A 25,320-nucleotide genomic window follows, 5' to 3' on the forward strand; every position below is an offset into this window, starting at 1 on the left:
AGTAATCTAATCTCATTGTTACCTTTAAGCTGCCTTTGAACGCAGATAAAAGGAGTAGCTTCTTGTTCTGGGTCTTATGTTTATACCTTGTATCCTTTTTAACTTGTATCGTGGTTATGATCTGGTTGTGTCATTTGTGACAAGTCCAGTTGTTCACAACATGGTTCTGAAAATGTCTACAAGTTTCAGCCTCATTAAAGACTTTGCCTCTAAAATTCTAAATATGCTAATCATGGGCTGAGAATTCAGCAAGTTATTTTAAAAACTCTGAATATAAGTTTCTTTATCTGTAAAATGGAGGTAGAAATATTTACTTTGTAGTATTGTGATGATTTGTGTACAGTGTCTAGCAAATTGCCTGGCTCCTGGTAGGTGTTTTGTAACTCATAGCCCCTCCTTTTACTAATCTTTTTGTCTTTAGCACTTATTTCAGTGCAGACAAATAATAGGTATTCATGATATGTTGAAGTGAATATAAAATTATAATATACAACTAAATGGAAAAATTTAATTAGCAGTATTATCAACCCATTTAATAAAATACTGTTTGAACTCTAATTAGTCGTTTAAAAAGAAGCCGAGTAGCTCTTCCTGCTTACATGGTCAAAAAGACACCATTTTCTCTTAATCTATACTAAAATAAGAATCTCCTAGAAGGATAAATCAGATTAGTTCCATAAAGCCATATAATTATTATGTGCTAATTTATAGGAAAATTCCTTTTAATTACCTATCTTAAAAGTTTTTCTTACTGTAAACCCATATGTACTTACATAAATAAGCATTATTGCTCCTGTTGGTTTTGACACTTGGATTTTTAAGGAAGATCTGCATATCCATGTGCATATCCCAAGTTTTTATGTAGTTCCTTGTAATTACTTTAAAAATCCTCTTTGCATGTATTTCATCTGTAAGTATTATTACAGTTATTCACTGTGGAGAACGTAGAGGTCCTTGTACCATTCTCAAAAAATGAATGTCCCATAATTCCAGTACTCTATCTTATATGACCAAGTGCTCATTTAGCTCTGTTTAGAGATCATTAAAAAATCATAGGCAAGAACTTCTGATGAATTTAAAAATAGTATTTAGTAAATAATGACAAATGTTAATATAAATGTATTATAAAATCTTTATGTCTAAGAAAAATAATATTAAACAACTAATATTAAAAATTTTGGTAGCTAAATAACATTTCAGGAGATGGATCTATTGTATTGATAATTAGCATAATATTTGAATTGCAAAAAACTCTTCAATTTAATGAGTACAATCCTTCTCCACTTAAGTGTCTTATAAAAACCTAAAGGTTTTCAAGCGAAATGAATTCTGTTTAGAATTTTGTTTAGAAAATACTTCCCAGAGCAAAAAGTTTGAATTATATATCCTTGTAAAGGCTGATTCTTTTTTTTTTTAAGTTAACCTTTTAAAAATTAAATCCCAAAGACTTAAAGGCATTGTTATTCTACTTTAACCTTGCTGAGTGGAAATCTTTTAATCAAGAATATTACAAGTGAGCCTTTACATTTCTCATTGTCATTAACCTACTAAATGGTGCATGTCTGTTAAACTACATCTCAGGACCATCCTTATATGTTCATAGAAAAAGATATTTCATGAGTAAGACTAAAAGTTACCTTAACATGGATAAACTTCCATTAGTGTAATATTTTAGTTTTAATTCTTTAACATTGCATTCTTTGATATTTATTGCTGTTGTGTATATATTTTTTTCCAAATAAGTTTTCAAAGAGCTAATTGACGCATAGTTGACATATAATAAATGGCACATAATTAAAGGATACATTTTTAAAATATTGACGTGTGTATAACCTCCCATCACAATCAATACAATTAACACTTCCATCACATTCTAAATTTTCCTCTTCTCCTTTTTTCACCTCTTTCTGCCATCCCTATCTCAATCCCTCCCTCCCTCAGACAATAACTGATTTGCTTTCTATTACTGTAGATTAATCATCTTTTTCTAGCGTTTCATATAAATGGATTCACACAGCATGGGGGGTGAGGTGTGTCTTGCTTCTTTTACCCTGCATAATTATTTTGAGATTTATTTTATATTTGTGTAAGAGTAGTTTATCTTTTTGTTGTATTTCATTATAAAGATATGCCACAGTTTATCCATTCATCTAATGATGGGCATTTGAGTTGCTTCCAGTTTTGGGCTGTTATAAATAAAGCTGTAGTTTTTAGCTGTTATGAATAAAGCCGCTATAAACATTGAGTGTGTTTTAAAAATTACTTCATTTTTATTTTTTACCACTTACTGGCAATCCTGACTGTCAACTCTTATTGTACAGCACCATTTTTATACACCTTCCCCAGCAACTTGGTAACTAGGGAAGACTATGAAAATACCTGACTTTAAACCCATTTCCTGAATTTTACCCATTTTACTCACTCAAGATATTGATTATAGGAAAGAAAAGATCTGATTTTAAATTTTGAAATCCTTACAATCTAGCTAGCATTATCTTACCTTTTTCTAATATCCCTAAATAAAAATTTTAAATGTAACTGAATTTAAAGTCTGTAGTCCTTAATTAACCAGGAGCTTATGCAAATACTTTCTTCACTATAATGATGTTGTGATGAATATTTTTCTAAAGAGAATAAATGTTTCCTAATGACCATGTTTTATTTCCATAAGTAAATGTGGCATTTGAAATCTTAGTTATAAAATTTTCTCTAAACAAGAAAATATGGAAAAGATTTAATAATGCAATACTTAAAAAGAAAGACTGAGATATAAGCTAACTTGTGGTGTTCCTCATTGAGGACTTTTTACTGTTTCCATTTTATACATTTTTATTTTTATTTTTATTTTTTTATTTTTTTGTCTTTTTGCTATTTCTTGGGCTGCTCCTGCGGCATATGGAGGTTCCCAGGCTAGGGGTCGAATCGGAGCTGTAGCCTCCGGCCTACGCCAGAGCCACAGCAACTTGGGATCCAAGCCACGTCTGCAACCTACACCACAGCTCATGGCAACGCCGGATCCTTAACCCACTGAGCAAGGGCAGGGACCAAACCCGCAACCTCATGGTTCCTAGTCGGATTCGTTAACCACTGCGCCACGACGGGAACTCCACATTTTTATTTTTAAAATCTCATTACTTTATAGAGTTAACTTTTATTTTATTTATTTCATTTTATTTTATTTTATTTATTTATTTTTTTTAGGGCTGCGCCCTCGGCAAATGGAAGTTCCCAGGCCAGGGGTTGAATCAGCTACAGCTGGTGCCCTATGCCACAGCCACAGCAACCTGGGATCTGAGCTTCGTCTGTGACCTATACCATAGCTCATGGCAATGCTAGATCCCCGTCCCACTGAGTGATGCTAGGGATAGAACCCGCATCCTCATGGATACTACTTGGATTCATTTCCGCTGCGCCACACCAGGACCTCATAGAGTTGACTTTTAAAAGGAATGTTTTATATGCCATAAAATTGCAACCTCTTGAAAAAAATATTGCAAGTCTCTATTTTTAAAAATAAAAAAGAATATAAAGCTTAAAATCTGTTTCTCCTTTCCCCTTGTTTGTTCTTAACAATATGTATGTTTGTGTGTATGTGTATAAACATACATACATCATGGCACATACATATATAAAAAACGCCATTCTAAGGTAATAAAAGCTACTCATTTATGATATATAATTGCATTACACTTATAGGCTATTAAGAATGGAGTTTTATTTAATTTTTTTTTCCTTTTTGGCCACATCTGTGGCGTCTGGAAGTTCCTGAGCCAGGAATTGAACCTGCACCACAGCAGTAACCTGAGCTGCTTCAATATAATACAGTATCTTTAACCTGCTGAGCCACAAGGGAACTCTAAGAATGGAGTTTTAATTTTTAGGTAATTTCTTTTTTTTTTTTCTTTTGTCTTTTTGCCATTTCTTGGGCCACTCCCATGGTATACTGAGGTTCCCAGGCTAGGGGTCTAATCAGAGCAGCAGCCACCGGCCCATGCCAGAGCTACAGCAATGCAGGATCCGAGCCACACCTGCAACCTACACCACAGCTCACGGCAACGCCGGATCGCCAACCCACTGAACAAGGCCAGGGATTGAACCCGCAACCTCATGGTTCCTAGTCGGATTCGTTAACCACTGCGCCACGACGGGAACTCCGGTAATTTCTTTTAAATTAAGTTGGCCTTGGAGTTCCCATCGTGGCTCAGTGGTTAATGAACCCGACTAGCATCCATGAGGATGCCAGTTCGATCCCTGGCCTCGCTCAGTGGGTTAAGGATCTGGCATTGCCGTGAGCTGTGGTGCAGGTTGCAGACTCGGCTCAGATCCCGTGTTGCTGTGGCTGTGGCATAGGCTGGCAGCTGCAGCTCCGATTTGACCCCTAGCCTGGGAACCTCCATATGCTGCCAGTGCGGCCCTAAAAGGCAAAAAAAAAAAAAAAAAAAAAAAATTAGCCTTAATGTTATTTACCTTAATGGCAACTATATAACCTTGATATAAATACATGCACAGTTTTATTGAGGTATTTCCTTAAAAGGCTAATTTATTATACAATTTTATGTACTGAGAACATTTATTACAGTTTGAGAAAAGGGGAAATATTTGTTTCCCAGTAGAATCTGTATGTTCAAATATTATATACTTTTAAACATTATCAGAGTTTTATGTTGAGTTATTGATTACAATCAGTTGTGATAGCTTCCAAATCCTTTGCTTGCTTTTTATTATGGTTTAAAGCTAATTTGATTGAATGCCTCTTGATATTCTTTCTGTGATTGTTTATTTTTTCTCTTATTAAGAATATAGTACATTTTGTGTAGTACCAGAATACAGATCAGTTTGGGTTATTTGTGTTCTCTTTTGCTTCTTTATATTTTTCACCAGAAGAAAGCTTTATTTGGGAGTTCCCGTCGTGGCGCAGTGGTTAACGAATCCGACTAGGAACCATGAGGTTGCGGATTCGGTCCCTGACCTTGCTTCAGTGGGTTAAGGATCCGGCGTTGCCGTGAGCTGTGGTGTAGGTTGCAGACTCGGCTCGGATCCCGCGTTGCTGTGGCTCTGGCGTAGGCCGGTGGCTACAGCTCCGATTCAACCCCTAGCCTGGGAACCTCCATATGCCGCAGGAGCGGCCCAAGAAATAGCAACAACAACAACAACAACAATTAAAAAAAAAAAAAAAAGAAAGCTTTATTTGCTAGACTAAATTGTAAGCTAATGGTATGATTAGTGAAAAACTAACACTGATTTTTTTCTTTCAGATCTCTATAAAAATGGACTCCAAAGAGCTAACTTTGTACCGTTCATAGCTGTACTTAAGGTAAGGAGAATCACTTACTTGTGTGCACTGACTAATATCATATTGATTGATAATCAAGGGATTTGATAGGATTGCCATAGTCTTGTATTCAAGCAGAATTTATTTTGTTATTCAATAGTAATAGTCAAAGACCCTGAAGGAGAAAAGAACCTTTTTTATATAGTATTCATCAATGTGTACACAGGAAAATTTACAAAATATAGTCTAAATTATTGTCTAGCTGAAACATTTGATAGTTTGCATTTTATAAATTTTAATTTGAGGTTTGCTCATAAATATTATAGTGGAATGTTTAAACTTATACATTGATTTCTGAAAAAATGTTTAATGTTCCCTGTTTCCTTCAGGTTAATGGCCATTAACATGTTTTCCCAGCTATTAAAGTTGCTATTCTGGAGTAGCATTATTACAAAAATATTATAATATATTTAAATGTGATTGCCATCAAGTTATCATGAAATTATGTCAAGTTGAGGCACATAAATAGTTTAAATATTTGTGTGTGTCATCACTGCATAGAGTTTAAAATAGTCTTCATTACAATATGATTAAGAATAAAGTAGCCTTCTTTTCACTGTTAATTTTAATAATTTTTTACATGATTATTTGATAATTCTACATTATACCAATGTTTATTGGGAACCTACTATGTGCCAAGTGCTACATTAGGCATAATGGATAATTTAATCATTAAGTAGGCTATGTTTCTTGCTCGCAAGTCATTTATAATCTAGTTGGGCATATAATAGGAATACAAATACCTGTAACACCATGCAAAATGTAATAAGTACCAAAAAGAAGCATATGTGCCAAAATATAATTCCTGAAATTCTTTGGTACTTAATTTTTCCCTGTTCATATCAACATATCTGAAAAAAGGACAAAGTTGTATTTTTTTTTAAAGATTTAAGGAGAGGTAAAAACATTTTATCTGCAAATATTGTAAAGATATAGTCAGATGTTCTTTTTGGGATATACTTAAGTTTGAAATATACTTTAGTTATATTTTTGAAATGTACTTTAATTTTGTTGTTAGTGCCAAACTTTATTCCCTGTGCTATACTTAGGAGAATCTAAACATCTGTTTCCTTGACCAATTATAGGTTCCCAGAGGATTTAATTTCTCTGAGATATTTATAGACGTAGGAAAAAAGTACTTTTTGAAGATTTATGCTGTTAGTAATTTTTCTCCCCTTTGTATTCATGTTTCGCATTTGAGGAGAAGGTGGATTTGCAGTGTTTTCTCCATGCCAGGAACCCAAAGTAATATGGTGTATGTAGATACCAAAATAGAAACAGGGAAGCTAAGAAAAATAAATGCTAAAAATAATTACTTCATGTAGCATAAAATATACAAAATATAAAGAGAGAAGCCACAAAGAATGAAAGAAATTAAAAGGTTCTCAGGGAACTTTCTTGTATTTTTTTTAAACCCCAAACCTTATTTTTTGGTCAGTATTTTCATGCTTAACATATAATAGCATTACTAATAAGCAATGTATTGGCCAGATTGAATTTAATTTCCTTTCCCTTTCCCATTCTTATTTTTTAAAAGAGGAAGAAAAACCAAAGAGATAAATAATCTAATTTGAAATCCAACAAGAACGAGTTAAATAAACAATTTGAAATTGAACATGAACTGAAATTTTCAGGAAACTAAATATGAGATTGGATGATAAAGGGTCTAAAATGTCTCATTTATTCAAAAGACTTTTCACATGTAACAAAACATCAGCCCATTTGAAATGTATGCTAGAGTTGCTTCCTCTGGAGGTTTTTCGTGGGTTTATGAAGTTTCCCTTGTAAGGCAAGTTTGTTTCATATTAATTTAAAAATGATATTCTGCCTGTTCACACATCTGTTACTCTTTCAGTTTAGTTCAGCTGAGAGACATGTATAATAGAAGTCAGTCTTAAACAAAGAGGAAACTTAGTTTAATCAAAGGAGATTATAAACAAGATAGAAATTTATTTTGGGAAAAATAGCTTGTAAAATCCATTTTCTCTTTTATGTTTTCCTCTGTGTATCAAATGATAACAAGTTTGTAATTCACCACAAGAGTTTGTGATTTGTTGGAATATTGCAAAATGACTAACACTTATATAAGCTATTAGTAAATAATATTTTCATAAGATAGTAGAAATGATGAAGAGGACTAATATACAATGAAAAGTCATAGGTCCATCCACAGACAATATGTGATATAGTCATATAATGAAATATTGTTCTAACATAACAAAGAATGAAATTCTGAGGTGACACATTGTGGCTGCCTCTTGAAAACATGTTAGGTGAGATAAGCCGGACATAGAAGGACAAATGTTATATGATTCCATTTACCTGAAGTACAAAAGGCAAATTCATAGAGACAGAAATTAAAATAGAGGTTACCAGGTGCTAGGAGGAAAGAGGAATGGAGATTTACTGTTTTATGGGTGTAGGGTCTCTGTGTAGGATGATGAAAAGTTCTAGAAATGGATAATGGTGATGGTTGTATAACATTGTGAATGTACTTAATGCCATTGAATTGTACACTTAAAATGATAAGAATGATGAATTTTATATTTTGTGTACCTAACCATAATTTATAAAAGAAGAAAGGAAAAAAAGCCATAGGACTGGAAAGGATATAAAAAATGATCAGGTATATTTCCTCCAGGAACCCTTTGTAAAAAGCAAAGGAAAACAAAACAAAACAAAAAATCCAAACTTTTCCATATAATTTTTACTGTCGTTTAAGTAGGGAGGTTCCTCTTTTGCTCTCGTATTTTCTGAGTTTATTTTGCTGTTCTTTTTTTAATGTATTGAGATAAATTTTTTTTTTTTTTGGTCATGCCCGCAGCACATAGAAGTTCCCAATGCATTTAAGGCTATTTATTTCCCTCTAATTAGATGCATCCATGAAGTTTTGATTAGTATTAGTATTTTTACTCTCAAGTTCAAAGTATTTTCTAATTTCCATTGTAATTTTTTCTAACTCATGGGTTATCTAGAAGTATGTTTCTTAATTTTCAAACATAGAAATTTCTGGTTATACTTTTGTTACTGATTTCCTAATAACTACTTAATTGTGCTGTGGTCAGAGAAGGTACTCTTTGTGACTTTGTTCTTTCAAATTTGTTGAAACTTGCATGATGGCCCAAAATGTGGATAATTTTTATAGATATTCTCAGTATCCTTGAAAGTGATACTCTCCAGTTACATTATATGATGCATATAACATCCTTTAATGTTTATTATTCTATTTAAATCTTTACTCATATATTTTTCTATCAGTTACTGAGAGACTTGAAAACATTTCTGACTGTAATTGTGATTTTTGTCCATTTTCTCATGATTATGCCACTGTCCTAACATATTTGAAGTCTGTTATATACTGCATGTAGACTTAAAATTATTAAATATTGCTTGTGATTGGAACTTTTTAAAATCATTTTTATTATTAAGTGGTAACATTCCTTTGGTGTAAGCACAGTCATAATTTTGTGTTGAAGCATTTTTATCATGTCTGCTTTCAAATCTTTTTTAGATAATTGTTGTGTCTCTGTCATGTTGCTGTTGGCATTTGTTGATAGTCTCTGTACATTCAATTTGAGGTCCTTGTGGGTTTTCGCTATGAGTGATTTTCAACTGAAACTTGGATGTTTTCATAATTTGTCATAAGATTTTGGATCTTATTTCTTTAAATCAATACTTTATTGTGGTGAAATATATATAACATAAAATTTACCATTTTAACCATTTTAAACGTACAGTTCAGTAGCAGTAGTACATTCACATTGTTGAGTAACCATCACCACCATCCATCTCCAGAACTTTTTCATCTTCTCAGACTCAGACTCTGTGCTCTGTTAACAATCACTGCATATTCTTCCCCTTCCTCAAATCCTGGTAACCACTGCTCTACTTTCTGTACCTATGAATTTGTCATTTCTAGGTACCTTATGTAAATATAATCGTATTTTTTTTTGTATCTAGCCTATTTCATTTAGCATAAATAACTTCAAGGTTCATCCATGCTATAGCAGGTGTTTGAATTCCATTCCTTTTTAAAACTAATATTCTATTATATGTATATACCAGTTTTATTTATTCATTCATCTGTTGGGTATTTTGATTGTTTCTACCTTTTGCCTATTTTGAGTAATGCTGCTGTGAACATTTGTGTACAAATATCTGTTTGAGTTTCTGCTTTCAGGTCTTTTGTGTATATACCCAGAAATGGAATTGCTGGATCATATGGTAATTTTATGTTTAATTTTTTGAGGAATTACCATACTGTTTTCCATAATAGCTGTACCATTTTACATTCCTACCAATAATTCCATAATAGCTGTACCATTTTACATTCCTACCATTCCTACCAGATATGGGTAGAAGTACAGGTTCCCTATTCAGCCTGTTGTCATGTGGAGGCAGGTGTATTACATGATACTGCTAGTGGAGGGGTTCTCATTTCCACTGACCCAGAAGTGGGAGGATGCTCATTATTGGCTGGCAGGGATGAAAGTACCAGCAGCCTGTTTGGCCTTGTTTGACATTAGCCTGGCAGAAGTGGTGGGGTGCTTCATTACACCCTTGTGAGAGTGTAATTCTAGGCTCCCTTCAGCCTTTGCTGGAATGGGCAGAGGTAGCACCACAATTTTCTGGGTTATTTGCTGCAGTAGAACAATTATTGTCAAAAAGTTTTCTCTCTTGTTACGCTGCCATTTTCCTGGTCTTTTGGCTAGAGAGAGCAGGCTTTTTTTATGGTCTCATTTGTTTGTGTCCATTGGCATTTTTGAGTTGCTTCTTCAGCTCCAAGTCTGAGATATATGAGTCCAAAAGAAAACCAGAGAACTGGAGTTCCTGTCTTGGTGCAGCAGAAATGAATCCGACTAGGAACCATGAGGTTGTGGCTTCAATCCCTGACTTCACTCAGTGGGTTAAGGATCTGGCGTTGCCGTGAGCTGTGGTGTAGGTCACAGATGTGGCTCGGATCTGGCATTGCTGTGGCTGCGGTGTAGGTCGGCAGCAGCAGCTCCGATTAGACCCCTAGCCTGGGAATCTCCATATGCCGTGGGTGTGGCCCTAAAAAGACAAAAGATAAAAGAAAAAAAAAAAAAAGAAAGAAAAAGAAAACCAGAGAACTCACCATTCTGTTGTTCTTTAAGTCTTGAGGCCCCTTGCTGTTTTTTTTTTCCTTTCTACTTTTCAGTGTTTTCTTATGTTTGTTTCTTATGTTTGTTTTCTTCTGTTGTATATAATTTCCAGAATTTTGAATTGTACTTAGGAGGAGGAACAGGGGGAAATATATCTGCTCTGTTTTCCAAGAAGCAAAAGTCGGTTTATTAAAAGTTCTTGTCTGCTAATTCCATTATTTCCGTCATTTCTGGTTTTGTTTGATGGTCTGATTTCTTTTTCCCCTGGTTGTGAGTCCTATTTTCCTGCTTCGTCATTGTGATGGGATGCTGGACATCGTGATTTGTTACATTGAGTCTCTGTACTTCCTTTAAGGCTGTTGACTTTTATTTTGGAAAGGGATTGTTTCTTCAGATCAACGTGATCATTCTAAGGCTTGTTTTTAAACTTTGTTAGGGTGTATAGTATAACCTTTATTCTAGGATAATTTTAGCCCTTCTTTTAGATGTGACCCTTCTAGCTTCTCTACTGAATCCCCCCTTAGTGTGAACTGAAGTCTCTCTACTCTGGCTGTTCAGAATGCTCTATCTCCCAACTTTGTGTGGATTGTTCTTTGCCTAGTCTTGTCAAGTCTCACCATAAACACTCACAATTTAATATCTTACGAAAGATTGCAGACCTTTTCTATGTAGATTATCTGGAGCCTTTTCTCTGAATAGCTTCCTCCTGTGTTAAAATCTACCATACAAATTCCAGTTGTCTCAGATTCCCCAAACCCTGTTCATCTCCTCCATTTATTTAGGCTGCTGTGCTGAAATCTAGACATTGCTCCTAGATGGAAGGCCAGAGAAAATGTAATGCTCACTTGCCTAATTTATTTCCCTCACTTCAGGGATTGCTATCCTTTCTACCCATTTTTTTTTTTTTGGTCTTTTGAAGACCGCACCCACTGCATAGGAGCTTCCCAGGCTAGAGGTCTAATCAGAGCTGTAGCTGCCAGCCTACGCCAGAGCCACAGCAACGCCAGATCCAAACTGAGTCTATGAACTACAGCACAGCTCATGGCAATGCCGGATCCTTAACCCACTGAGCAAGGCCAGGGATTGAACCCGCAACCTCATGGTTCCTAGTTGGATTCGTTTCTGCTGCGCCACAATGGGAACTCCTTGACAAAACGTGAAACATCTGATGTCAGATGTAACGTAATGGGTAGTGGGTTGCTATGTTTTGTCAAGTGTTTTAGAGATTTATGGCAGGAGGGCAGAATTGAATTTCACTTACTCTGCTATGGCCAAAAGCATTATCTCTTCTTAGTTTTAATTATAAAGAAGAATAATGTAGGTGTTTTTTTTTGTTTTTTTTTTTTGTCATTTGGAAACTCAGAGCCATATTTTTCCATAGATACAAATACATAAATAGAATAACTATAAAAAAATCAGTGATGTTTTTCTCTCTCATGTTTAGAGGATTTGTTAAGTAAATGATGGTACAGTCACAGGAGGGGATATAGTATAGTTATTTAGAATGACATTTTGGAAAAACTCGTGATAATATAGAATAATGCTTGAGATCACATGAGTGAAAAAAATACAATGTAAAAGTATATCTTTTAAAAAAAGAATATATCACTCTCTCAACTTGGGAATTGATATACATTCATGGAAAATACTAGAAATACACATTCCAAAATATGAATAGAGCTTATTTCTGAATATTAAGATTATGGATGATTAAAAAAAGATTATATATGATTTAAGTTATCTCTTTTAGACCTTTCAAAGATTTCTAGAATATTACATTACCATTTTTTAGCAGGTAAAATTTTGCCCACCCTTCTTAGAAAATTAGGAGATGTGGATAAGACTACCCACATTCAAAACTGAGAAATCAGCAAAAAGCAGAATGGACTGAACATGGGTCCTGGGTATAGAGACTATTATTTAAAAATGGAATGGCAGGCATAAGAAGGAGGCAGCAAGAGCAGATAGGAGAGGTATACATAAACTGACAAGTGAAAGCACATGAAGAATATCCTTTGGAAGAAGAATTATCTCAGGATATGGGAGTTTTTTTTTTTTCAAGTTAAAACTGCTATATTTTAAAAGAAATTAAGTTTTGTACCATGAAATAAGAGATGAGAGATGAAAAACTATTAAGATTAGATGAAAAATGAGCTTCTGAGCAAACTACTTTAAGATTTTGTACCATGAGTCAAAATTAATAACCTATTAAAGGAGATATTATGGTAAGAAAACACTGGTGGTGGTCATTGAATTTGATTAAATAGTGTCTTAGTGTGGTCTGTAAATCAGTCAGTAGAATTCTCTTCATATCATGTGTGAACTTCTGTAACTTGGTTAACTATAGAATGCAAAGAGCGTAGAAAAGGGGCCCCAACTCATGCTAGAAGTTTGAGTAGAGGGCATGGCATATGTCAGGAGTATTTCCAAGGAGTGGATTCGGCTTAAATTAAGAGCTAAATGACAAATTAAAGTTATCAGTCAAAGTGGGAAAGGGCATTCATCATGGAGGAGAAAGCACACAGGAAAGGCAAGGGCATGAGAATTAGAGATTTAAGATATTGTGATTAGTACTTAGCTCATTGAGATTTTCATAAAATAATAGCTATTACTATTCTGTCTACTTGAGGCTTAGAAATTATTTAGAACTCAGATGCCTCCCGCTTCCCTCTCCCCCCATCCAAGTGATAAAAGCAGAACATGTTTTATTTTGTATACAAGTAAAAAAAGACCATTTTGGTGGTTAACATGTTCTTATTTATATAAAAAAGAAGATTAATATTATGATTATTGTGCCTGCTTCAAACTTGAGACTTCATATGACATAATGTCCTAATTTTGCTGATTTATTCTTGAAGAATCTTTGTTGTGATTTTAATAAAACTTAGGTAATTCTTCTGAAGTATATGGTCAGATACAGTTGTGAAAGCATTTCTTGGTATTTACATAGCACCAAATTATAAAATTAAATACATCTGTCTCAGACTCTGCACTGTAGTATTTTAAAGTAGACCATGGTCATCTATACCAGGAGTAAATAAACCTCAGTTAGTGGCCAAATCTGGCCTGCTACCTTCTTTTGTAAATAAAGCTATATTGGAAAACTTCATACTCATTTTTTTATGTATTGTCTATGTCTGTTTTCACATTACAGTTGTAGAATTGAAGAGCTGTAGCAGAGAACTGTAGTCTTTAAATCCCGAAATATTTACCATCTGGCTCTTTAAAGAAATTTTCCCTACCCTTGATCTAAGCAACATACAAAGGACAGAGAGACAATTATTCTAATAACATGTAAATAGTCCTTGTTTTCTATAAACTCTTGACTTGTTTTATGTGATGGAAATCATGTGTCAGCATAGATTCATTAGGAGGAGTTGGAGAAGGTGGAGTTGCAAGACCTTATCAGATAAATAGTTGATTGAAGGGAGGATGCCTGGTGAACTAATGGCAAGAGGGTGGTCCGGTATCAGTTTCAAATAATTTGGTGACTTGAGAAATGTCAGATTTATTAGGATAAACTTTCTGAATGTATACATTTAAAAAGGATAGTGTCTTACATGTACATGCATTGAATAATACTTGAACAAAATTTCACTGAATGGTAAACATTATTTAAAATTATTGTGGCTAAAAGAAAAAGAGGACCAATTTGTATTTTGATCAGTTTCTTAGTTTAATTTCAACTGAACTATGGTTATTGGCCTTCTTGATAAATAGATTGCCTGGCAAGCATTGCTTCTTCCCATTTGATCAAATCTAGCACTCCATCATATTTTGGAAGGTGTTTTATGTTTGAGTAAAAATCTCCCTTTTCACTCCATCCCTTATACCTACCTCGACTATTGTCTTTGATTCATTCCGTAATGAGCCCTGAAAGAGATAAATGCTATTTTTAATTTTTCGAGCTAAAAAAATTCTCCATGTGGGAGTTCCCATTTTGGCTCAGTGGGTTAGAAACCTGACTAGTATCCATGAGAATGTGGATTTGATCCCTGGCCTCACTCAGTGGGTTAAGGAGCCAACATTGCCATGAGCTGTGGTGTAGGTCACAGATGCAGCTTAGATCCCACGTGGCTGTGGCTGTGGCTGGCAGCTGCAGCTCCAATTTAACCCCTAGCCTTTGACCGCTGCCACAGGTGCTTCCCTAAAAGGCAAAAAGAAAAAAAAAAAAAAAAGAATTTTCCATGTGAATTTCGTTAACTTTCTTTTTACTTGATTTAACAGCATGGACAAATCTAAAATAATCCTCCAATGGGAAATGTTCCTGTGCAGTATTGTGTATAGTGTTTTTGCCACAGAAAATTAGATTCTATTATCAATAATATAGGACTTTAACTCTCATTGACACTAACATTTTAGCAAACTAATTCTGACATTTTTACTTTTGTTTAAAACTGAATTAGGTGATTAATAGATTATGGAAATAACTGTAAGCTAGTCAAAAATAACCAACAAGGAATTCTATAGTATAATTTTTTTGATAGTGTCTGATGATGAAATTAGAGAAAAATGAGATACTAGCATTAACACTTATAAATATGAATTTTCCTTTTCCTGATAAAGAGCCCTTCATTTGGAAAGCATCGTAATCTTAAACGATTTAACATTGTTGGGTTTAAATATGCAACATGAAAATACTTTGTAATCTAAGGTAGTAATAGTTTTGTTATTATTACTATAGACTTTATTTCTTCTACATGATTATTTATGTTTATCAATAGTTATGCATCCCTTGTCTAAAACAACAAAAAAATTAAACTGTATATACATTAGCCTTTGTGTTGTTGTTTGCTGAGGAATTTTATTCCCCCAAGGAATCTTAGGCCAATATGAACTTTTTGAGACTATTACGATGGTGTGATATCCAGTTATAAACTTGAGCAAAATTGTGTATAACCCTTATATAAAATGCTTCAGTGTTCAGCCTTTGTCCAAACATATGCATTAGGATTTATAGACTTGCTATGTGTATATTTGTCATTTTTTTTCCAGCCACAAATTTCATTTCATTGGTGAAATTGATTTGTCAGTTTGTTTGCTATAACTTTCAATACTAGAGGTTTCACAGGGCTTAATAATCAGAATCAGTGTCAGCTCCACTGACCTCCACTGTGTTGTCACCTGAGTCAGCCTAGAAGGGATTAACCCTTTGTTAGTGTGATAATGTCTTTACTTATGAGTTGGCTTTTTAATACTTAAGATTGAAAGAACCAAAGAAGAGAACAAAACTAGTAAACCGAACTCCTGAATTGAAAAGGGTTTTGGCTTTGCTACATAAATCATTGGTGTTAGTTTGAATTTTAGTATTTGATTTTTTTGATAGCTTTTATTTACTTACTGTTTTTAAAAATTTTATTGGAGTATGGTTGACCTACAATGTTGTATTAGTTTCAGGTTTATAGCAAAGTGAATCAGTTATACATATACAAATATTTATTCTTTTTCAGATTCTTTTCCCATATGGGTTAGTTACTGAATTTTAGTATTTAATATTTTATGATAACAAAATTACTATTTGACTTATAAAACATTCCTGTAGTTACCAAATTTTAGGCTAGGTAAATTAAGAAAATTACCTAAGATATTCTCATAAACTATTTATATATATTTGAGAAAAAATATTTTTCAAAATTAGCTGTAGTACAGACACTAAACTTTATTTGTAATACTATTTTTGTGCTGTGCCCATGAATTAATGACTATCTAGAATAAAAATTGCTGTGATATGGACTTAAAATATAATTTTTGTCCTTCTTCATTCTAGAATATACACCTTCTATTAGTCAGGGTCTACCTATGAAGAAGTCATTTTGGATGTATGCCTTTTAAAATAAGATTTTCTGTAAATGTCTTACATAAAATAAGAATAACGATTTCCCATGAAATATATAAATATATATCTGTATTTGTGTAATTATTTATAAAATATATAGCTACATATTTGTATCAAACTGGAATACAGCAAGTCATTGCTTATATGTAAAACATATTCTGTTTAGATCTTGAATTCTCTTCTCTTAGAATAATAAATGTTATTTTGGGTTAAATTATAAGAAATCAATTCTTTGATGAAAACTGGTTAAGGGAAGTGTGTCTTAAATATGAATTAGTTGTTTCTCTGACTCATGAGATAAATTAGTTTAATTACACATGGCAATTTTCTTGTCCAGTGGTGTAATGTGAAGTAAAATTCCCTGTTTCCCTTCCCTGAAAACTCAAGCCAATTAATAGAACTTTTAAGCTCTTTGTCATAGACCACCGTGGAGGTCTGCAGAGAAGAACTTTAATCCAATAAACATTTCATTTAGATCATGAAAAGAAAGCATGAGGAGAAGCTCCTGTAAGAGAGGGTGTTACTATGATTCCAACCATGAAGAGATGTGAGGAATTTGCCAAATTAAGCAAGAGGTCCTCATATTTAACGCATAAATGTGTCAAAACTAACAGAATAATTATTTAATTTGCTTGAACTCTATATTGAGAAAACTCTAAAAGCCACAACTGTTTTCTTCAAAGCCTTCACTGTTGGGCTGGATGGACAGGGCAAAGGGAGGTTGTGAGAAATCCAGATAGCAAATAACACTGGCCGGAGCTGGTCAGAAAAGGGAATAGATAATTAGACATAATTAGCGTGTATGAATTGTTGTCTCTCTGCCCTTAGCTTGAATAAATTTTGAAGAAAAAACCCTAGTGGTGAAAATCCTTTGATGTAGGAAGAGTCATTGTGGCTTGGCAGCATAAAGGCAGTGTTTTATACTTCTTACATAATGGTTGTGATACAGAAAGAGTGAATGGACTCTGCACCCCCCTGTCTGCTTTATAGCAAGGACTTTTGGATTCTCTTGAAACAAAATGCATCACAAGTTTTCAGTTGTTAGTAATGAGGTAGCAGACCTCATCAGTGCTCAGAGGAAGCCATCTTTAGCTTTTGTTTAAATCTTAATCACAGTGTTTTTTCTTTCTGGGAAATCTGTTTTCTTAAATCAACACTTCTTTTCCCTTCTTTGCTTGCACCTCCAATAAAAGAAAGGAATAATGGTCAAGAGAGCTAAATAGAAGAGTTAAACAAAAATTATCACATAAAAGACTTACACTTTTTTGTTTTTAATCCTATATGAAAAAGATGCTTACTTATATTCCTTTTTGCCTCAGCTTGGTAACATTCTAGTGATGTTGTTTTATAGTGAAATGTGTATAAGAACACATATAGAGAAAGTTTTAGATTGGTTTACAAATTGAAATTACCCAAAGTAAGGTGGGTAGTGTTTTTCTGTTTCACCACAGTTAAGTTTTTAAATGGAAATCAGTTTGGCTTAAAAATATTATTCAGTAGATTTACTCTAAACTTTACTTTCTTGAGGGACTTAATGGAAATACAGATTTGGGGACCTAGTGTGGATATTTTGTATCTACTATTGGGAACACAAGAAATAGTCTTGAGAAAGCATTGCATTTATTTCTTTTGACATTTTCTAAGACCTGAAACAATCACTTAAAATGTAGTAAAAATTTATTCTGGTAGTTGAATTATGTTCATTTTGACTATTATGTTCATTTAAAAATATTAAAAAAAATTAGTCCTCAGCAAAAAGAGAAATTAGCTATTTTAAAATTCTGGTATAAATAATGTATTTGGTGAGGGTGGCTCAAAATTTATACATTATCTTCAATATCAGAATAGTATCTCTAAGTAAGTTTATATTTCTGATAAATTTTCATCTTCTTCCATCATCTATTTTGGAATTACATTTAAAAAAAAATCTCCCCTTCAGATACTTAAGTGCTTGGATTTCCTTCCAATTAATAGTCTTATTTTAACATATTTTATTTATAAGCTTTTCTGCAGTAGTCATCAGTGATCCATTCCTTAATGTGTAATCTATGAATCTATTTTTATAAGTGCTGCTTTGCTTTAGTGTATTTTTGTTCTGACGTTTTGATTCTGGATAGACTTCTTTCAAGCCACAATGCTCCGAGATGCTTTTGGCTACTTAACCCATTTTGCATATTGTGCCATTTGTAGAATAAAGTAGCCTTTTTTACTTGAAGTTGATTTGAACTCTGAAAGGCAACACCTGAACATCTCACAAAACTGGATAATTATGGCTGATTGTGTTTTTCAGGTATAGGTCACAGGAAATTCATTTGGGGTAAAGTATGTACAAAGCTAAGAAATATGCAGATTTTCTGTTGTAGGATTGTGTAAAAATTATTTACAGTTAATACTTGCATAAAGGTTAGAAAGGTTGATGAAGTGATATTTAGTTTTGCTTTACTATTCACTGCATGTCAGAATGTAATTATGACTGATTCATGAAACTGTCTTAGAAACGAACCATCTTTATTAAAATGCTGATCAAGATAAGAGCTGACAGTAATAAAGAATAGAACATTTTAGTCTTGTTGCTTTTGAATGATTGCTAATTACCCCAGAGGTCATGTATAGTGCTTGGTAGGATTCATTGACATTATTTCTTTTAAGTCTGCTGTTTCAACAACATCTGAACATGAAGACACAAACTGTGTGCACATTGAACAATAGTTTGGCCAAGTTTTTGAGGCTTCAAGATATCCAAGAAATCTTTTTTTGCTGTAGTGAATTTAGGTTTTCTCTCTCAAAATTATAATGTATTGGGGTGCTTTGTCCAAAATACTTTATGTATTTATTTACTATTGACTGTATCTATACTTGCCATTTTTAAGTTGGTGTTAAATAGTATACATAGGTTATTGAGACAGTATCCACTCTGAATGTAAATAAAAACATAAAAATTAATAAGAACAAAATGTAGATTGGCATTTAAATTAGACTTCATAGAAAGAACTTCTTAATATATAATCAGAATATTCTCTACTATCTGTAATCAGGTTCAACTTGTTTTTGTTGTTATTTATTTATTTTTTTTGTCTTTTTGTTGTTGTTGCTATTTCTTGGGCCGCTCCCGCGGCATATGGAGGTTCCCAGGCTAGGGGTCCAATCGGAGCTGTAGCCACAGGCCTATGCCAGAGCCACAGCAACGAGGGATCTGAGCCGCGTCTGCAACCTACACCACAGCTCACGGCAACGCCGGATAGTTAACCCACTGAGCAAGGGCAGGGACCGAACCCGCAACCTCATGGTTCCTAGTCGGATTCGTTAACCACTGTGCCACGACGGGAACTCCTTGTTGTTATTAAATGTGAATTTTGTAATTTGCCTCTAAAGACATGTGGAAGTCCTTTTAGTGTATTCCTGGGCCAATAATGAATAATAATTACTAGAATTCATAGTGTAAAGATATAGATCCTTAACTGAATAAACTTTTGGATAATGTCTAAAATAACTTAAATCTTTAAAATTCTTAACAACTGAAAGTACAAGAAACCAGATGGTCATGTCACATATTTGTGTGGTTTCTATGATAAAGCAGAAACACAATGGGTTAAGAAGGCAATCCTTTGTGAATCTGGCTCTGCCACTGAGGATAGTGGATATTATGGAGGATATTATATGAATTCTGAATTGACTTTTATGTATGTCTACAAATATCAGAGGCTGATGAAACTAGAGCTTTGTTTTGCCTTAAATTAAAATTTTTTTTTTTTTGTTTTTAATTTCTTCATTTGGATGTATCACTGCCATCATTCTTAGTTTAACAGTCATGCTTATGATTTTGTTTTGCTCTAATTGGAATGAAGTAGAGGCTTTCTTGAAAAAAAAAAAAAAAAAAACTGGATAAGGCCTAGAAGGGACAAGGAGAAGGCAAAGGAAGAAAGCTAAAAATAGTTTCATTCTATATGGGAAGTTACCGAACATGAAACCAAGTAAGATATGAATAGTGAGAGCTGAGAAATACAGGACATGGAATGTGTGGAAACTCTTTTCAAGGGTGAAAAATGTAGTAGGAAAAGGGCTGTACTCTAAGTTATAAGTGGAGGTTGAGAGAGCCTGTTTAACTTTTGGTATATCCTCATTGTATGTGGAAGGCAGACTGCTAACACAGGGCTTTATGTACTAGACATTTTGTAAGTTGGGGGTGGCTGTAAATAGGATGATCATTCAAACTGTTTAACAACAGGTACAGCATTGACAGACCAATCGGAAGAGGGTTGCACTGTGAACAATCAGTCGTGCCATACTGGTATGTGCTGGTGAGTGCCAACCTTGCCTATAAATAAAAGTATGTGTGTGTGTGTGTGTGTGTGTGTGGGGGTGTGTCCACACCCACAGGGTATGAGGGTTTGAAGAAGCCTTGGAAACATTTGTCCTACTACCTTGCTGTGCAGTGGATGTAACTGAGGCTCATGCCTAAGATCATCCTGCCTAAGATTATCGCCCAGCTAGTGGCAGAGCCAGGTCTAGAACTCAGATTTCCTGCTTTTTACTGAGAGGTCTTTCGTCCAAACCATGTTGCACAGGGTGCATTTGTGTGTTTTAACATTATATATTCATTGCATTTACGTATTATGATTTTATTGTCTTTGGGTAGAAGTAATTATATTCTCAATTGCTTTTATCAATCTGGAGCTCTTTATCTTTCTTTTACAAAAGAATAATTTACCTTACTTATTAATCTGATTTATTAATCAACCTTTAGTTTTGAGCAACGATAAGTTAAATATAGTGATATCCAAATCTTGTTTTAGCTAACAGCTTATATTTACTCTTCAGATCTTTTATCAGAGAGTAAGAATGAGCTGAAAGATTGACTGAATTCATCTTCTTTCTCTTCCTCTTTTCATCTTCAGATAAAAGTGCTAATGAACAGTGAAATGACAAAAAGTCGAACAAATGCAATGAAGAAAGAGCAGAACCGGAGTTTAGAATATTTATAAATGTTACCTTGGATACTAAAAGTCTTAATAATGAACTCTCTGAAAATAGAATTATTGAGACTTAGTTTTTCTTATTATTCTAGAAATTATGATTATAGTCTAAACAAATCATATGCATTATGGACTTTGTGTATTTGTGGTATGGTTATATATTTGAGATAAGTTATTGTCTACCTCTGATTATTTGCATAGAAGAAGGGAAGTCTTGTGGGTAAATTTACTAGAATTGAAAAAATAGAGTTTTCAAAGCTGCATGTATAGTGGCAACTTCCTATTCGGGTAGAAATGTATCACACAGTTCCTTTTTGTGGGTGAAAATGAAAGCTTACAGGAGCTGCAGTTATGTGTTTGGTAGCATGGTTTAAAAAAATTCTGAAAAGGTACATACATAAACTTCTTTCCAATCTGTTTTATATATATCATAATATGTTTTTCTTTTTCTTTTTCTATTTTACCTCTGGAATAAGAACTCTGCTTTTCTTGGATAAAATAAACAGCAGGAGAAGAATGGACTATTAATTAAAATTGTTTGTTACAACAGAGCTGGAAATGTATAATGGCTGTGATTTCAGTAAGATGGCTAATCAGCTTTTTCTAAGCACTGCTATTTGGGCACAATGCATGGAGTTCTCTAAGATCTTTTATAAAATTTCATAAGAGGTAAATGAATGCATGCTAGGTTAAAAAATCCAAACGTCGCATAAATGTCTATGTGCTACATATTGAAAGCTCCCCTTTCATCACTCTATCCCCATTTTCTCCCACTCTTCACTGCAGTCCCATTACTACTTCCCTCCTCAGGAGTTAACCACTGATAAAAATTGAATGTGGGGGAGTGACATCAACCTGTGGCTGAATAAGATACCTCCTGTTCATGTTCCCCTGTCCACCACCGACAATTTGGCATCCACCCATGGACAAAAGTGCGTTTGTGAGAGCTATCGGATTCAGCACCATATACCAAGGGATCCAGGAGGCTTGCCCAACCATGCATCAGGTAACACACAGACCTCGGTCCTTGCTGTGGACTCTACAGTGGCCGTGAGCTAGCTTCAGCCATTCTGACCATGGTGTAGGAGCCGTTGGAAGTAGTATCTTAATTGATTACCCAAGGACAAGGGAGAGCCTTTGTGGATGTCTGGATTTTTAGTGGAGAAGTTCCAGCACACTGTGGAGCAAAAAACAAATGCAAAGTTGGAGCGCTGGGGAGGCTAAGAGGAATATTTTGACTTTACCTGCATCATTCTCCCCCAAGACAGCACAGCTTGGGGCCAAGAGAGATCTCCTTGGCCTTTGAGTTCTCCTGTAGGGGAAAGTAAGAGCATGTGAATGATCACCAGGCTTCCTAGCTATGCACATACTGCCAAAGAGGCTCATTTATCTTTTGCCCCATCTAGTGTACTGAATCGTGAGCTGCATGACTAGAGCATGGGAAAAGGCTTGCAGAGCATCAGATAGGACTGTTGGAGAGGGGATCCTATTAACTGCTTCATGGACGCCATCAAGAAGCCCACCTACCAGCTACTATGTACACCTTCCCTACAGATCCCCCCAACTGGCCAACTCACCCCCAGTGCTCTTCACTCCTCACCCCAACACAGACCCACATCAGGGGTGGTGGTGAGAGTGAGCTTTATCAGATGACTTGTACATGTTCAGAAAGGCAGCCTGAATCTGTGGGCCAGAAAGAGACCACAGCTTGAGCTTTATTTCCACCTTTGGGAAAACAAAAGAGAGGCTGTCAGCACTTGGCCAAGTGTGTTGCAGGATCTGGAGAAATCATACAAGCTTAAGTATTCTGTTCCAAGAGCAGCAAGAATCATGAAGCAGGTATATCCATGGAAGGTCTGAGAAAGCCTCAAAATCCCTAGTAGGACTGATGGAAGATATTTCTCTGCTGAAAGCAATTAGTAGACAGTGGAGGTGACTGCTACTTCAAATGTGAAGACAGCAGCACAGAACATCAAGGAATATGAACAGTTAAAGAAATGTGACACCACTAAAGGATCACAATAATCTTCCAATAACTGATCCCAAAGACATGGAGATATGGGATTTATCCCATAAATAATTCAAAATAGCTGTTTGAAGGAAACAAAATGGCTGTAAGAAAACACATGAAGACCATTAAAAAAAAGATCAAGAAAACAATCCACAAAGTGAGGCGTTTAACAAAGAGATAGAAATCATACAAAAGAACCAACCAAATTCTTAAACTGAAGAATACAATGAATGAAATGGAAAAAAAAATGCAGCAGAGAATATCCATTATCAGACCTGATTACCGAGGACAAAGAACCAATGAAATTGAAGACAGAATCCAGTCAGAGGAAAACAAATGAAAAAGAATGAACAAAGACTACATAATCTGTGGAATACCATCAGAAGAAACAATTTGTGAATGATTGGGGTTCCAGAAGGAGAAGAGAGGGAAGAGGGGCAGTAGGTTTATTTAAAGAAATAATGACCAACTATAATGGAAAAAATAAAAATCATTAAAAAAATAAAAGAAATAATGACAGAATTTCCCAAATCTGGGGAGAAATTTGAATATCCAAGTTCACAAGAGGTCATTAAACAAACCTGACTTAAATAATGCCTTCCAAGACACATTATAATAAAACTGTCAAAAATCAAAGACAAAATGAGAATTTTTTTTTAGGGCCCCGCCTAAACATGCGGAAGTTCCCAGGCTAGGGGTCAAACTGGAGCTACAGCTGCTGGCCCATGCCACAGCCACAGCAAAGCAAGATCTGAGCTGCGTCTGCAACCTACACCACAGCTCATGGCAATGCCAGATCCTTAACCCACTGAGCAAGACCAAGGATCGAACCTGCATCCTCATGGATACTAATTGTATTTGTTTCTGCTGTGCCACAACAGGAACTCCTGAAAGTGAGAATCTTAAAAGCAGAAAAAGAAAAGAAACTTAAAACTTATAGGAGAATCTCTATAAGGCTATCAGGGGATTTTTTTCAGCAGAAAACTTACAGGCCAGGAGAGAATGGGATATATTTTACTTCAAAGTGCTGAAATTAAAAAAAAAAAAAACCTGCAAATCAAGATTTTCTATTCAGCAAAGTTGTCCTTTTGAAATAAAGTGTAGATAATAACTTTCCTAGACAAAAAGAAGCTGAGAAAGTTTATCACCACTAGACCTGCCTGACAAGAAATGCTGAAAGGAGTTCTTCAAACTGAAATGAAAGGATAGTAATTAGTAACATGAAAACATGTGAAAATATACAACACAGTATTAAAGGTAAGTATATAATCAAATTCAGATTATCCTAATAGTGTAATATGGCAGGATTTTAGCCACTTAACTTTAGTATAAAGGTTAAAGGACAAAGGTATTAAAAATAACTATAGCAGTAATAACATATTAATGAGCATACAATATGAAAATAGGTAAATTGTGACATCAAAAGCAAATAGTATGGGGTAGTAAAAGGGTAGAGTTTTTGCATGTGATTGAAGCTATGTTGTTATCAGTGTAAAATACACTGTGATGTCTATAATGTATTTTATGTAAGCCTCATGGTAACCCCAAAGCAAAAACCTATAGTAGATTCACAGAAGGTAGAGAAGGGAATCACAGCACATTACTAAGGAAAATTATCTATTCACAAAAGAAGGCAACAAGAGAGGAAGGGGATGAGAGAACTACATAACAGCCATAGAACATTTAATTTGATGGCATTAATAAGTCCTTACCTATCAGTAATTAAATGTAAATGGATTAAATTTTCCAGTCAAAAAGCATAGAGAAGCTGGATAGATTTTTTTTTTTAAAGGCTAAACTATATGCTGCCCACAAGAGACTCACTGGAATTTTAAGAATTCATAGGCTCAAAGTGAAGGGATGAAAAAAGATATTCCATGCAAGTGGAAACCAAAAGAGAGCAGGGATAGCTATACTTATATCAGACAAATTAGGCTTTAAATTAAAAACTGCAGTAAGAGGCGAAGAAGATCATTATGTAATGATAAAGGGATCAATTCATCAAGAAGATATAGCAATCATAAATACGTATGCATCCAACATGG

The 25,320-nt window shown here is 34.5% G+C and overlaps 1 protein-coding gene across 4 annotated transcripts in view; it reads left to right on the plus strand.

The window, feature by feature from the left end:
* The window catches only part of AFG1L (AFG1 like ATPase), a 223,346-nt gene that overhangs the window by 95,240 nt on the left and 102,786 nt on the right, over positions 1-25,320 (plus strand). For all 4 annotated transcript variants that reach the window (XR_002343776.1, XR_002343774.1, XM_021090788.1 and 1 more), the window contains exon 7: positions 5,256-5,314. Coding sequence is in view for 2 of the 4 variants with exons in the window: in XM_021090788.1 (XP_020946447.1) it covers positions 5,256-5,314 (59 nt within the window). In the remaining 2 variants the exon portion in view is untranslated. The remainder of the gene's footprint in view (positions 1-5,255; positions 5,315-25,320) is intronic.

The sequence above is a fragment of the Sus scrofa genome, chromosome 1 (genome assembly GCF_000003025.6).
Source record: "Sus scrofa isolate TJ Tabasco breed Duroc chromosome 1, Sscrofa11.1, whole genome shotgun sequence".
Taxonomy (NCBI): Eukaryota; Metazoa; Chordata; class Mammalia; order Artiodactyla; family Suidae; genus Sus; species Sus scrofa.